Source organism: Puma concolor, chromosome B2 (genome assembly GCF_028749965.1).
Source record: "Puma concolor isolate L17-30 chromosome B2, mPumCon1.1.hap2, whole genome shotgun sequence".
In the NCBI taxonomy this organism is placed as follows: domain Eukaryota; kingdom Metazoa; phylum Chordata; class Mammalia; order Carnivora; family Felidae; genus Puma; species Puma concolor.
Window position 1 is genome coordinate 81,257,592 of NC_141671.1, and position 14,398 is coordinate 81,271,989.

Consider the following 14,398-nt stretch of genomic DNA (forward strand, 5'->3'; position numbering starts at 1 on the left):
TCCAGTTTCATCCATCTATATTGAGGGAGATTTTAGTTCTGCCAACGAACTACTGACAACAAATGCATCACTCACTTAAGTCTTATTCAAGGCACTAGAACTTAGCAGGCACTAAGTGAAATAAATTAACCCCCAAACTAACGATGGAACAAGAACATAAACAAAACCTACTCCATTTCAACATCATAAAAGTCTACCTAAAAAAAAAAACCAACATGGATATCATTTTCTGCATCTCCCACTCCACCTATGATTTATTAGACAAGATGATAAAACAGGAAAGGCCTCCATCTAAAAGGTACCCCACTCAAGCTGCAGGCACACATCAACCCAGCATTCCAAGCAGCTATCACAACATCACATGCTAGGCAGTTAAATGCTAAAGTGAGTACTAGATAAGGCAAAAAGTGTGTACAGTCAAAATTCTCTTGTAAATCCCTTAAATAATCAATGAAGAACAGGGCATAATTGTGCAATTCACTGAAGACTCAATCCCATCTCTCAGCAGTTTTTCTTCCTGCATTGGAACAAAAATCATTATTTCTTCTGTTCAGCACTAAGTTGGCTTATGATCAGGGGCCAACTGGTTTAAAAAATAATTAACAACTAGAATCACATTCAGACTAGTAAGATAGTCTCACTAAGAAATGCACACCTGAAGAGCGCCTAGGTGGCTTCAGCTCAGGTCATGATCTTGAGATCCGTGGGTCTGAGCCCTGCGTCGGGCTGTGCTGACAGCTCAGAGCCTGGAGCCTGCTTCTAATTCTGTGTCTCCCTCTCTCTCTGCCCATCCCCTGCTCATGCTCTGTCTCTCTCACTCTCAAAAATGAATAAATGTTTAAAAAAAAATTTTTTTTTTTTTAAAGAAACGCACACCTGAACTGAGCCAAGTAAAAGAAGAGTTAATTCATACATCTTCCACCTCATTCTGAAGTATATACTCTCTGGGAAGAATGGCAAGAGAAATAATCCATACTTCTTAAACTGTGATTTTTTTCACTTTCATTGCTATTGCTTTTATTGAGTACCTATTATTGATGTGCCTAAAGGACACAGGAATACATAATTTGACTCCATTATTAGAGAGCAAAAAAATGGCAAAAACGTTTATATTTCATATACAACAAAACTGACAAAACTGTGTTTCTAAAATATTAGCTACCATAATGTACTCCACTGATGTCTCCAGATTCCTTAGTTCAAATGCAGATGAGAGACAGGTCTACCCATCAGATGAGCTCTTACTTATAGAAGTGTATTTTTGATGGCAATTTCTACAATCTGCCCCACCTGGGCCTACTACTCTTCCCACATACCTTCTGCAGTGATCTAATTCCTTCAGAGGACATGTATTGTCAAACACAAACATTTAGAGCTTATTAATACAGCTGTTCAGGGGCGCCTGGGTGGCGCAGTCGGTTAAGCGTCCGACTTCAGCCAGGTCACGATCTCGCGGTCCGTGGGTTCGAGCCCCGCGTCGGGCTCTGGGCTGATGGCTCAGAGCCTGGAGCCTGTTTCCGATTCTGTGTCTCCCTCTCTCTCTGCCCCTCCCCCGTTCATGCTCTGTCTCTCTCTGTCCCAAAAATAAATACACGTTGAAAAAAAAAAATTAAAAAAAAAAAAAAATACAGCTGTTCAGTGAGTGAGAATTAGAACCCGTGTTGTGTGTCTACAGGTCTAAAATAACAAATGGATGAAAAGTGGTGATAAGCAAGAAAATATGAGTTTTCTAAATACACAGGAATAGTTTAGCCAGGGAAACTGAGAAACTGTACTATAGGACTTAATTGCCCAGAACCCCATATATATGTACATGTGTGTATGTGATATGTCTGTGTGGATAACATATTTGTGTGTGAATCTGTTTGCATACACATACATACATACATATATTACATATACATATTTATTTTTCATAATAATCCCAATCCATGAAGTAAGCATATTAACAGTATCTATCTCATAGAATTCTTGTGAGATTTAAATGAAGTCCTTCCTCCGTGCCAAACACTATTCTACATGCTTTCTATGCACGAATTTTATTACTTTATTTACAGATGAGGAAACTGAAAACAGGAAGAGATACGTAACGTGCCCACAAAGTTGTAAGGGGCAAACTGGAAATCAAAGCCAGGCTATGTGGCTTCTAAACTCAAACTATAATTTTCAATATGATTACTGATAATGAAAATAAAAATTAAAAGTTTACAAGCTAAAATAAAAAAACATTAACATATAAAGACTCAAGAAAACTACACCAAGAAAAGGGATAAGAGGTTTTCAAATCTAAATGGCAATTTTTCTAACTCATGATAGAAGCCTTGCACATAATGCAGGGCACCTGGGTAGCTCAGTCGGTTAACCATCTTCAGTTCAGGTCATGATCTCAGTTTCTTGAGTTCGAGCCCCACATCAGGCTCTCTGCTGTCAGCACAGCACCTGCTTTGAATCCTCTCTCTCTCTTTCTCAAATAAACATACAAAAAAAAAAAAAAAAAAAAAGACTTGCACATAATGGGTACTAATATTTGCTGAATGTACTAGAATGGAAGAGTACAAAGATTAGTATTAAAGGCTGAATTATGTCCCCTGAAAAGATATGTCCAAGTCCTAACTCCTAGAACCTGTGAAGGTGACCTTATTTGGAAACAGGGCTATAGGATCTTTACAAATACACTCAAGTTAAGATGTGGTCATACTGGATTAGGGTGTCTTTAAAAGACAGAAATTTGGACAGACACACACAGGAAGAATGGTAACAAGAGAGACAACCCACAGAGCTCACGCTAAGGAATGCCAAGGATCACAGGCAATCACGAGAAGCTAGGAGAAAAGGACGGAAAAGATTCTCCCTCCAAGCCTCCAGAAGGAGCAAAACTTTGCAACACCTTGATTTAGAATTTCTGGTGTCCAGAACTGTGAGAGAATAAATGTTTTAAACCACCCAGTTTGTGGTAATTTGTTACAGTAGTCCTAGGAAACTAATCAGCATTATGTCCGAATAATGTAAAAATTATAATGTTTCATTTAGAAAAATAGTTTGGCACTTATTGTAAAACTAGCCATGCACTCAGCAATCATACTCTTGAGTATTTATTCCAGGAAAACAAAAACTACTGTTCACACAAACACCTGTGCATGAATGTTCACAAGAGCTTTATGTGCAATACCCCACACCTGGAAATAATTCAAATTGGTTAAATGGTTATTTAACCACTCAATGTGGGAGGAGTTAAATAAACCTGATGATACATCCATACAACTGACTACTACTCAACAATAAAAAGGAACAAACTTTTTTTTTATATAATTTATTGTCAAGTTAACTAACATACAGTGTATACAGTGCAAATTCCCATGATTCATCACTTACATACAACAGACAGTGCTCATCCCAACAAGTGCCCTCCTTAATGCCCATCACCCATTTACCTCCCCCTACCCCCACCTACCTCCCCCTTCAGCAACCCTCAGTTTGTTCTCTGTATTTAAGAGTCTCTTATGGTTTGCCTCCCTCTCAGTTTGAAACTATTTTTTCCCCTTCCCTTCCCCCATGGTCCTCTGTTAAGCTTCTCAAATTCCACATATGAATGATAACATATCTTATCTTTCTCTGACTGACTTATTTCACTTAGCATAATACCCTCCAGTTCCATCCATGCTATTGCAAATGGCAAGATTTCATTCTTTCTCATTGCCAGGTAGTATTCCATCATATATATAAAACCACATCTTCTTTACCCATTCATCAGTTGATGGATATTTGTGCTCTTTCCATAATTTGGCTATTGTTGATAGCACCGCTGTAAACATTGGGGTACATGTGCACCCCTATGAATCAGCACTCCTGTATATTTTGGATAAATTCCTAGCAGTGCTATTGCTAGGTCACAGGGTAATTCTATTTTTAATTTTTTTGAGGAACCTCCACACTGTTTTCCAGAGCAGCTACATCAGTTTGCATTCTCACCAACAGTGCAAGAAGGTTCCCGTTTCTCCACATCCGTGCCAACATCTGTTGTTTCCTGAGTTAATTTTAGCCACTTTGACCAGTGTGAGGTGGTATCTCAATGTAGTTTTTTTGTTGTTGTTTTTTCTAAATGTTTATTCATTCGGGGGCAGAGAGACAGGAAGACAGAATCTGAAGCAGGCTCCAGGCTCCCAGCTGTGAGCACAGAGTCTGACTTAGGGCTTGAACTCATGAACCGTGAGATCATGACCTGAGCGAAAGTCGGACACTTAACCAACTGAACCACCCAGGAGCCCCTCAATGTGGTTTTGATTTGTATTTCCATGATGATGAGTGATGTTAAGCATCTTTTCATGTGTCTGTTTGCCATCTGAATGTCTTCTATGGAAAAGTGTCTATTCATGTCTTCTGCCCATTTCTTCAATGGATTGTTTTTCGGGTGTTGAGTTTGTTAAGTTCTTTATAGATTTTGAATACTATCCCTTTATCCAATAGGTCATCTGCAAATATCTTCTCCCCTTCCGTCAGTTGCCTTTTAGTTTTGTTGACTGTTTCCTTTGCAGTGCAGAAGGTTTTTACCTTGATGAGGTCCCAATAGTTCATTTTTGCTTTTATTTCCCCCGCCTTCAGAAACGTCAAATAAGAAGTTGCTGCGGTTGAGGTCAAAGGGGTTGTTCCTGGTTTCTACTTCCAGGATTTTGATGGCTTCCCATCACATTTAGGTCTTTCATCCATTTTGAGTTTATTTTTGTGCATGGTGTAAGAAAGTGGTCCAGTTTCATTGTTCTGCATGTTGCTGTCCAGTTCTCCCAGCACCATTTGCTAAAGAGACTGTCTTTTTTCTATTGGATACTCTTTCCTGCTTTGTCAAAGATTAGTTGACCATACATTTGTGGGTCCAATTCTGGGTTCTCTATTCTATTCCATTGGTCTAGGTGTCTGTTTTTGTGCAAATACAACACTGTCTTGATGATTACAGATTTGTAGCAGAGGCTAAAGTCCGGGATTGTGATGCCTCTCGCTTTGGTTTTCTTTTTCAATATTACTTTGGCTATTTGGGGTCTTTTGTGGTTCCATACAAATTTTAGGGTTGTTCGTTCCAGCTCTGAGAAGAATGCTGGTGTAATTTTGATTGGGATTGCACTGAATGTGTAGACTGCTTTGGGTAGTATCAACATTTTTACAATATTTCTTCTTCCAATCCATGAGCATGGAATGTTTTTAAAAGGAACAAACTTTTTGTTGAAACTTGGATGGACTTCCAGGGCATTACACTTAGTGAAAAAAGCAAATCCCAGAAGGCCATATACTGTTTTATTCCATTTATACAACATTCTCAAAATGACAAAACTACAGAGATGGAAAACAGATTAGCAGTTTTCAGTGTACAGGGATGGGAGGGGAGGAGTCTGACTATAATGGGGTGGCAGAGGGAGTTCCTTCGTGGAGATGAAACAGTCCTGTAACCAACACCAGGAATCTATACATTGGATCAAACCACAGAGAACTATACACACATACACACAAATGAATGCACGTAAAAACTGGTAAAAACTAAATAAGATCTGTAATCTATTCAAAAATACTGTAATGTACAAAGGTCAATTTCCTGCTTTTAATATTGTACTACAATAATATAAGATGTCACCATTGGGAAAAGCTGGGAGGAGGGTTGACAGAACTCTATGTACAAGTTTTGCAACTTCCTTTTAGTCAATGAATTATTTCAAAATAAAAAGGTTTTTTTAAAGCCACCTGAAGAACAAGAAAGGGATAAAGTATACTAAATCAATATCAAAAATGTTTTGTTTCTTACCTTCAGACTCTTTAGATAATTTGAGAGCATACTGGGATGGAACCGATTTTCTTCAGCAACTTGACTATCATATCTTGGTCCTAACATTGTCTTCAGAGGTAAGAATCTTCCTAAACAACATTAAGATGGGTAACAATTTTCATTAAAGAAAATGTTCCAAGTTGAAACTATAATTAGCAATTCTCAAATCACTTTCTTAAAATGTTTTAAATAGAACTGTTCATGAAGTATTCTCAATCTAAACTACACCTTTTAAAAGTACCACCTTAGAATTTTTAAATAAATTCCAGAAATTGACAATCAAATATAATAGCAAAAGAATAATTACCAGTGAATGGAACTTCCAAAAAGACTCTTAAGTTTGGGGAACAGGGTGGGGTGCAGGGAGTATGGACAAAATAGGTGAAGGGGCTTAAGGAGTACAAACTTTCACTAATAAAATAAGTCACAGGGATGAAATGAACAGCATAGGAAATAGAGTCAATAATATCGTAACAACACTGTATGGTGACAGAAGGTAACGACACATCATGGTAAGCACTGGATAATGTACAGAATTGTCCAATTACTGCCGTACACCTGAAACTAATATAACATTCTATGTCAACTATAGCTGATTAATAAAATTTTTTAAAGTAAAAATAATAAAAAATTAAAAAGCATTGGGTAATAGTTTTTTTTAAAAAGACTAAGGTTTAGGGGCGCCTGGGTGGCGCAGTCGGTTAAGCGACCGACTTCAGCCAGGTCACGATCTCGCGGTCCGTGAGTTCGAGCCCCGCGTCGGGCTCTGGGCTGATGGCTCAGAGCCTGGAGCCTGTTTCCGATTCTGTGTCTCCCTCTCTCTCTGCCCCTCCCCCGTTCATGCTCTGACTCTCTCTGTCCCAAAAATAAATAAACGTTGAAAAAAAAAAAAATTAAAAAAAAAAAAAAGACTAAGGTTTTAAACTACTACATTAAAAAGTTACTGCCTTAAAGTTCTTAAAGATAATACAGGAAAATTGATAATGGAGTGAATTAAATCAGTTCTTTAAAATTCTTAATTTTACTTTTTTACTATGAACCTTCTCCATCTTATGCACTTTATCCTGCATTCCAGCATAGGGATCATGCTGACAAGCATATCAACCAAAATCACCTTTCAAACAACTATTATCAGTGATCATAATTTCAGCAAGACTAACTGACCTCTTTGACCTTTTTTTTCCTGAATCATAGTATAAGCATAAAAGTAGCCACCTCATATAATCAATTTTAAAATCAATTATTTTAACTGATTTATATCTTAAAACACAATATCCATAAGAATAAATATCTACCTAAAATAACCTCAATAAAATCTTAACATCTGTTCAGAGGTTTTAACCTAAATCTCATAAAAACATAATTTTTAAAATTTTTATTTTCTACAAAACTACTCAAGATCACCAATAACTTCTACACTGCAAAATCCAATTGTCAATTCTCAGTTCTCAAAGAACTGGTCACTGTTCAATTCAACACCACTTTTTAAATTCAATTTAATTTTTAATTCTTGAATCACGTTTTCACTTGGCTTTCAGGATACTACATATGTCTGGTTTTCCTCCTATATCTCTGGCCTCTACTTCTCAACCTCCTTTACTAGCTCCCCCTAACTCCCTGACCCCTCAATGTTTTGTCCCAGGGCTCTGTCCTCATACCTTTCTATCGACATTCACTCACCTGGTGTCTCATCTGGTCTCACAGCTTTAAAAGCCATCAACGTGCTGCTGACTTAACAATGTGTATCTCCAGTCCAAACCTCTCCCTGAACTCTAGGCTCAGATATCAAACTGCCTACCTGACTTAATCTCCACTTGATGTCAAAATATGTCTCAGACCTCATTTCCAAACCTGAGTTCTCAATATTCCAACTCCAAAAGCTGCTCCTCTCATGGTCTTCCCCATCTCAGCAAATGGTTAACATTATTTTTTTTAGTAGCTCAGGCCAAACCGTTTAGAGTTATCCTTGACCCCTCTCTTTTTCTCATACCCCATGTCCAATCCATCAGCAAATCCTCTCGGATCTATCTTCAAAATATATCCAGAATCTGATCACTTTTCACTTCTCACCACCTCTACCATCATCTCATCTAAATTCTTATACTTCATTTAGCTTATTTAACAAATAGTTAATAAGTACTTATTATGTACCAGGCATTGTTTTAGGTACATGGAATACATTAGTGAAAGAAAAAAAAAAAAAAAAAAAAAACAGATAAAAATCCCTGCCCTCACAGAGCTTGTATTCTATTGGGGAAAAAAATGAACTATAAACAAGAAACATAACAAATAAGGAAATAATATGATATGTTAGAAGATTCATCCCATTAGACCCTCTCTCCTCCTCACTGCTGTCTCAGAAGTCTGATCCTGTTTCCATCAGCTCCTCCAGGCTTCACTTCTTATCAACGTCAGAGTCCACAGCTGATCATCATAATCAGTCCCTTCTAAACACCCTTAACCTCCTTCCTCCTCCCGCATCACTCGACCACACTCACCTGAGAAAAACCCAGACCTCAACAAACTCAACCACCTGACTTCTTTGGCCCTACACCTGTGCAGCTCAGGGCTCCCAGAGAAAATCTCACAGCACAGCAGATAGCTGACACCATCAACCATAATCACCAATCTCAAAGGCAATCCTACCACACGCCACCACCTTCCGTGACAAATATTTCACATATTCCTCTTTCATAAAATATAGCAAGCTTCCCCATCCCCTTTTCAACTGACAGCTTTATGCTACACCTCAGTGAAAAGGTAAAAAGAAACAGAAATAATAATATAAGCTAACTTTGCATGCTCACCACATATCAAGCACCATTTAAAACATTTTACACAAATTCATTTACTCCTAACAAAAAAGTAAGTGCTGTTATTATCCCCATTTTACAAGTGAGAAAATCAAAGCAAGAGAGATTAACTTGCCCAAATGTCACACTTTATTCTAATAAATGGGGAAAAAGAGGGATTCAAACTCAGGTGATACAGATGTCAACTATTCAACAATGCCTCTCCACCATCAGACAAAAACTTGTCTCACCTTTGCGGTTAATCTACAAACCTTTCTGTATCTCAATTCATCTTCTCTTTCATCTCCCATCCTTCCCCCATTAAAGGCAATCCCCTCCCCTCTGCTCTGGATTCCCTTCTGTGTTCCCTCCCCAAGGACCATGAATCAACTCTTCCTCCCCTCCATGTTGTTACCAACTTTTCCAGTATCTTAGCATCTCAGCAGCATCTCATATATTTGACAACTCCTTCCTTCTCAAAAAATTCTCTTGGCTTCCATGGCAATCCATGGTTGGATTACACCATCCCCAATTTCTGGCTACTCCTTCTCAATTCCTACATTCTCTCTTTTTTCCTCTACCAGACTTCAAAATTCTGGATTTCTGTGGATTCTGTCCTAGACCTTCTCCATTTTCTCTATTCTCTCTAGAAGGTCTTATCCACTGCCATGGCAGAAACAATGCTATCTGTTGACCAAATTTTTTATTTTCCTCTTCCAGGGCACATGGAAAGACTACATTTCTCAGCTTCTCTTGTCGTTAGGTTAGGGCCATGTGACTGGATTCTAGCTAGTGGGATATCAGCAGGGATTAAACATACTACCAAGGCTGGCCACAAAACCCCCCGAGAGATCACTCATTCCTGCTCTTCCCCTTCTATGACAACCTTAGAGGTCGCACATTTAAAAGGATGGCAGCACAAGATGTAAAGAGCCCAGAGGTTCACCACATGGAGAATTACCTACAAAAGCTAAGCTGACAGACAATGCATTGAGATATGAATGAGAAATAAACATGTTTTGATTGAAACCCCTGAATTTGGGAAGTTGTCGGCTAAAGAAACTAGCATTACTTATTCTGATTAATCAACTACCATGTCTTTAAATACTGTCTTTATTTGATGATTGTTAAATGTGTATCTCCAACTCAAACTTGTTTGAATTCCAAACTATATATCCAACTGTATACTCAACATCTCTTCCTGAGTAATCAGCACCTTAAGAATACCTCTTCCAGGGGCACCTGGGTGGCTCAGTCGGTTGACCGTCTGACTTCGGCTCAGGTCGTGATCTCACAGCTCGTGAGTTCGAGCCCCGCGTCGGGCTCTGTGCTGACAGCTCAGTGCCTGGAGTCGGCTTCTGCTTCTGTGTCTCCATCTCTTTCTGCCCCTAACCCACTTGCATTCTGTCTCTGTCTCTCTCAAAAATAAATAAACATTTTAAAAAAATTTTTTTTCTAAAAAGAATACCTCTTCCAACCCACTTCTCCCCAATAAGCCCTAATGATACCTATCATCCTACTGCATAAGCCAGGAACTTAGGACTCATTTTTAACTCTTTCCCTCATTCTATATCCAAGTTCTGTCCATTTTCCCTCTTTAACATCTCTCAAATCAGCCTACCACTCTTCAACTCTACTTTTAAACCATCACCATTGTCTTTCACCTGGACTATCACAACAAATTCCTAACTAGTCTCCCTACTTCCATTTTTATCTCTTTCACTTCATTAAACATAGAGCAATCAAAGTAAATTTTTTTTTCCAAGTAAACTCTACACCCAATGTGGGGCTCAAACTCACGACCCGGAGATCAAGAGTCACATACTCTACGGACTGAGCCACCAAGGTGTCCCTATTCAAAGCAAGCTTTTTTTTTTTTTTTTTAGTTTTGACAAGTTTTTTTTTATTAGTTTATTTATTTATTTTGACAGAAAGAGAGAGTGTGATTGGGGGAGAGACAGAGAGAGAGAGAGAGAGAGAGAGAGAGAGAGAGAGAGAGAGAGAGAGAGAATCCCAAGCGGGCTCTATGCTGACAGCGGCACTCAAACCCACAAACCATGAGATCATAACCTGAGCTGAAATCAAGAGTCAGACACTTAACCAACTGAGCCACCCAGGCACCCCCAAAGCAAGCTTTTTAGGGCGCCTGCCTGGCTCAGTCCACAGAGCACGTGACTCCTATCTTGGGGTTATGAGTTCAAGGCTCACATTGGCATGGAGCTTACTTGAAAAAAAAATCACCTCATTCCAGTGCTTTAAAAACTGCAATAGTTTGCCAGTATGTATGATCTGGCTCATACTCTCCAACCTCATATCTTCACTTTCAGTCTGAGATCTCTCCTATCATCATCCTATCCTAAAGCCTTTCCAAAAAAAAAAAAAAATACCCCACAATTATCCATCTAGCAAACTTCTATTTATTCAAGATAATTCATGAATCACCTCCTCCAGGAAGCCTTCCATAATCCCCTTCTTCTTCCTCATCACCTCTTCCCCAACCTCAAATAAAGAATTAGGCTTATCACCTCTGATATTCCATTATATTCTATAACAGTTGTGATTGTACTTGTTACAACATAACTATCTTAAAATGATTTTTCTATTCCCATGAGATTATGTACTCTTTAAGGTAAGGGACTATGTCTAAATCATCTCCCTAGCCCCAAGGACTAGCAGAAAGTAGCCTCTCAAATATTTGCTAAGTAACATGACTCCAAAGCCACCATCCCTATCACTAGACTGTTTCATATTACATTCCCACAGTTAGTTCCTGGTGGGTTCTTCACATAGGAAGTTCAAGTAAGTACCAAGTAATTTTTTTTAAGTTTTACTTATTTTAAGTAATCTCTATACCCAACATGAGGCTTGGACTCACAACCCCAAGATCAAGAGTCATGTGCTCTTCCAACTGAGACAGCCAGGCGCCCCAAGTACAAGATTATTTTATGTTGAATGATCTACCTATAAGAAATGAGAATTTTGCATTCTTCAAAGCGTTCACCTGAAATCTATCACTAACCAGGTGGAAAAAAAGGATTCTTCAGAAATAAAACTTGGCCCTATCTTCTGGAGCTCTCTCTCATTGGAAGTCTGGTTTAATTAAAGAAGGTGACTTCATAGTGAAACAGATTATATATAATTAGTACCAACTTCTAAATCAGGAAAATCATTAACATCTAACACCAATGAGATGCATCTAATGTCTACAGTGAGAAAATTTAAGCAGCCATAACACATCTTCCTAATATGCCAAAAACCAAAGAATTATCCAATAAGCATGGATTATGTTTATAATCAGAAAAAAAATAAGAGGAAGAAAATATGAGGCAGAAAATGGAATGTGAATTATTCCTTATTTTTCACTGAAGACTACAAGAATATAGCTAGTATTTCTCGCTCTACCTGTTATAAAATATCGCTAACCTTGCATTTCCAAAATAAACACTTCTAGGATATACAGACAGAACTTTGAGGGAACTTTGGAGAAACTTACCAAGAATTGTACATTGTATTCACTTTACTTTCTAATAAGCATCACAAACCAAAGCAGCATTGATTACTATTAGTAAAGACCCAATTTGATTGTCAAGAGGCCTGGGGTTCTGTCCAAGGACAATTAATCAGATAGGTGAGCTTAGTATCTCACCAAGCCACAATAATTAAGAATCTAATTTTTGGAAGCCAAGATATTCCAACACAATAATAAAGAAAAGCTTTATTCCTGGCCCTTCGTTCCCAGTAGAGGGAGAAATAAAGGCACACAACTCTATTTCTCAGAGAGGCATAAAGCTGCCTGAGTTAGCGCCTTGCCTGCTGCTACTACCTCCAGTCAGTGTCACATTCCTTCCATTAATCTAACAGTAAGTCAGTATTCTGATCTCTGTCACTGCCAGCCTCCAGATTACATTAGAATTCTGGTATTAAACCGTTTTTCTAATTCCAAATTTTAAAAATCACTTTGGCAAGGACTTCTTTATGATTTTGTTTTTCTCACAAATCAGTGCAGGAGATAACTCTAACAAAAGAATCCAGGAAACATGCTCCAAACTAGAAAAGAAGCCAGGCATCTAAGTTTAGAGGTTTCTTCATAGCTCCACAGAGAAAACCACATGTAAAACAGAAAGAATTCACTACTAAGTTAGAGATGGTAATGGGAAAAAAGTCAAAACGACTGAAGATTTAAGACCTACGAAGAAAAATATAAAGAATTGTGATCAATTCATTTGAATAAGTACAATGATTATAAAATACAAACTGTTTTCATTTCAAGTGCAAATACACGTAAAAATGGTTAGAGCATAAAGAAAAAGGGGAACCTGGGTGGCTCAGTCAGTTAAGCGTCCGACTTCAGCTCAGGTCATGATCTCGTGGTTCTAAGTTCGAGCCCCACGTTGGGCTCTGTGCTGACAGCTGAGAGCGAGACCCTGCTTGGGATTCTGTGTCTCCCCCTCTGTCTGCCTCTCCCCTGCTCATGCTCTGTCTCTCTGAATCTCAATAAATAAACGCTAAAAAAAAATTTTTAAAAGAAAAACATTTCCTCATTCTAAGACTTGCTTAGGTGATCTTTCAATATCACTTGTCCACAGTGGATATGGCTTTACTGACAAGATTTTACATAAAATGTAAAGAAACGCTGACAAATTCAGGAGAACCTGAATAAAAAGTGACAACAGAATCTCTTCCAACAATGTTAAATAACTAGTCAGATATACTATACATATGTACATAATAAGCAATCATGGGGGCGCCTGGGTGGCTCAGTCGGTTAAACGTCCGACTTTGGTTCAGGTCATGATCTCACAGTTCATGGGTTCAAGCCCCACATCAGGCTCTGTGCTGACAGCTCAGAGCCTGGAGCCTGTTTCAGATTCTGTGTCTCCCTCTCTGCCCCTCCCCTGTTCATGCTCTGTCTCTGTCTCAAAAATAAATAAACGTAAAAGAAAAAAAAAAAGCAATCATGGTTTACTACAAAACCTTTTAATTTTTGTTGCAAAATACCTTCTAGAATAAGCAGTAATAGTTAAAATTTAAATCTCTCACTCTTGCAAAAAAAATAATAAAATAAATAAAATAAAATAAAATAAAATAAATCTTTCACTCTTCAAAAGACATTGTTAAGAAAATGAAAAGGCAAGCCACAGATGGGAGGGAAAAAAATTTAAGCATACATCCAACAAAGGGCTTGTATTTACAGCTCAACAATAAGATAAAAACCCAATTAAAAAATCAGTACGAGATTTGGACATTTCACAAAAGATATGTGAATTGCCAAGAAACTCAACATCAAACCACAATATTACTAAATACCTACAGTCGGTAAAATTAAAAAGATTGGTCATACCAAGTGTTGGAGAGGATGTGGAGCAGAGACCTCTCATACATGGATGGTGGGAATGTATGTTATGACTTTGGAATGTTAAGACTTTGGCATCTTTTTAAAAGGTTAAACATACACCTACCATATGATCCATTCCTGTCCCAGAAATTTACACAGAGAAATGAAAGCCTATGTCCAGACAAATAACCATACAAGTTAATTTGTAATAGCCAAAAACTGGAAACAACCCAAATGACGGATCAGCAAGTGAATGGATAAACAAATGTGATATATCCATAACAATGAATACTCAGCAATAAGGGATGAACACATATACATACAAAAACACGGATAAATCTCAAAATAATGCTGAAAGAACCGAGACCTCCCCCTCAAAAAAGTGTACATATTATATGTTTCCATTTCTTTTTAAAAATTATAGAAAATACAAACTAATCTATAGTGACAGAAAGTATATAGGAA

The 14,398-nt window shown here is 38.0% G+C and overlaps 1 protein-coding gene across 2 annotated transcripts in view; it reads right to left on the bottom strand.

Moving 5' to 3' along the window:
- The window catches only part of RNGTT (RNA guanylyltransferase and 5'-phosphatase), a 314,047-nt gene that overhangs the window by 298,862 nt on the left and 787 nt on the right, over positions 1-14,398 (bottom strand). For both annotated transcript variants that reach the window (XM_025925311.2, XM_086707399.1), the window contains exon 2: positions 5,786-5,895. In XM_025925311.2, the coding sequence (XP_025781096.1) occupies positions 5,786-5,895 (110 nt within the window). The remainder of the gene's footprint in view (positions 1-5,785; positions 5,896-14,398) is intronic.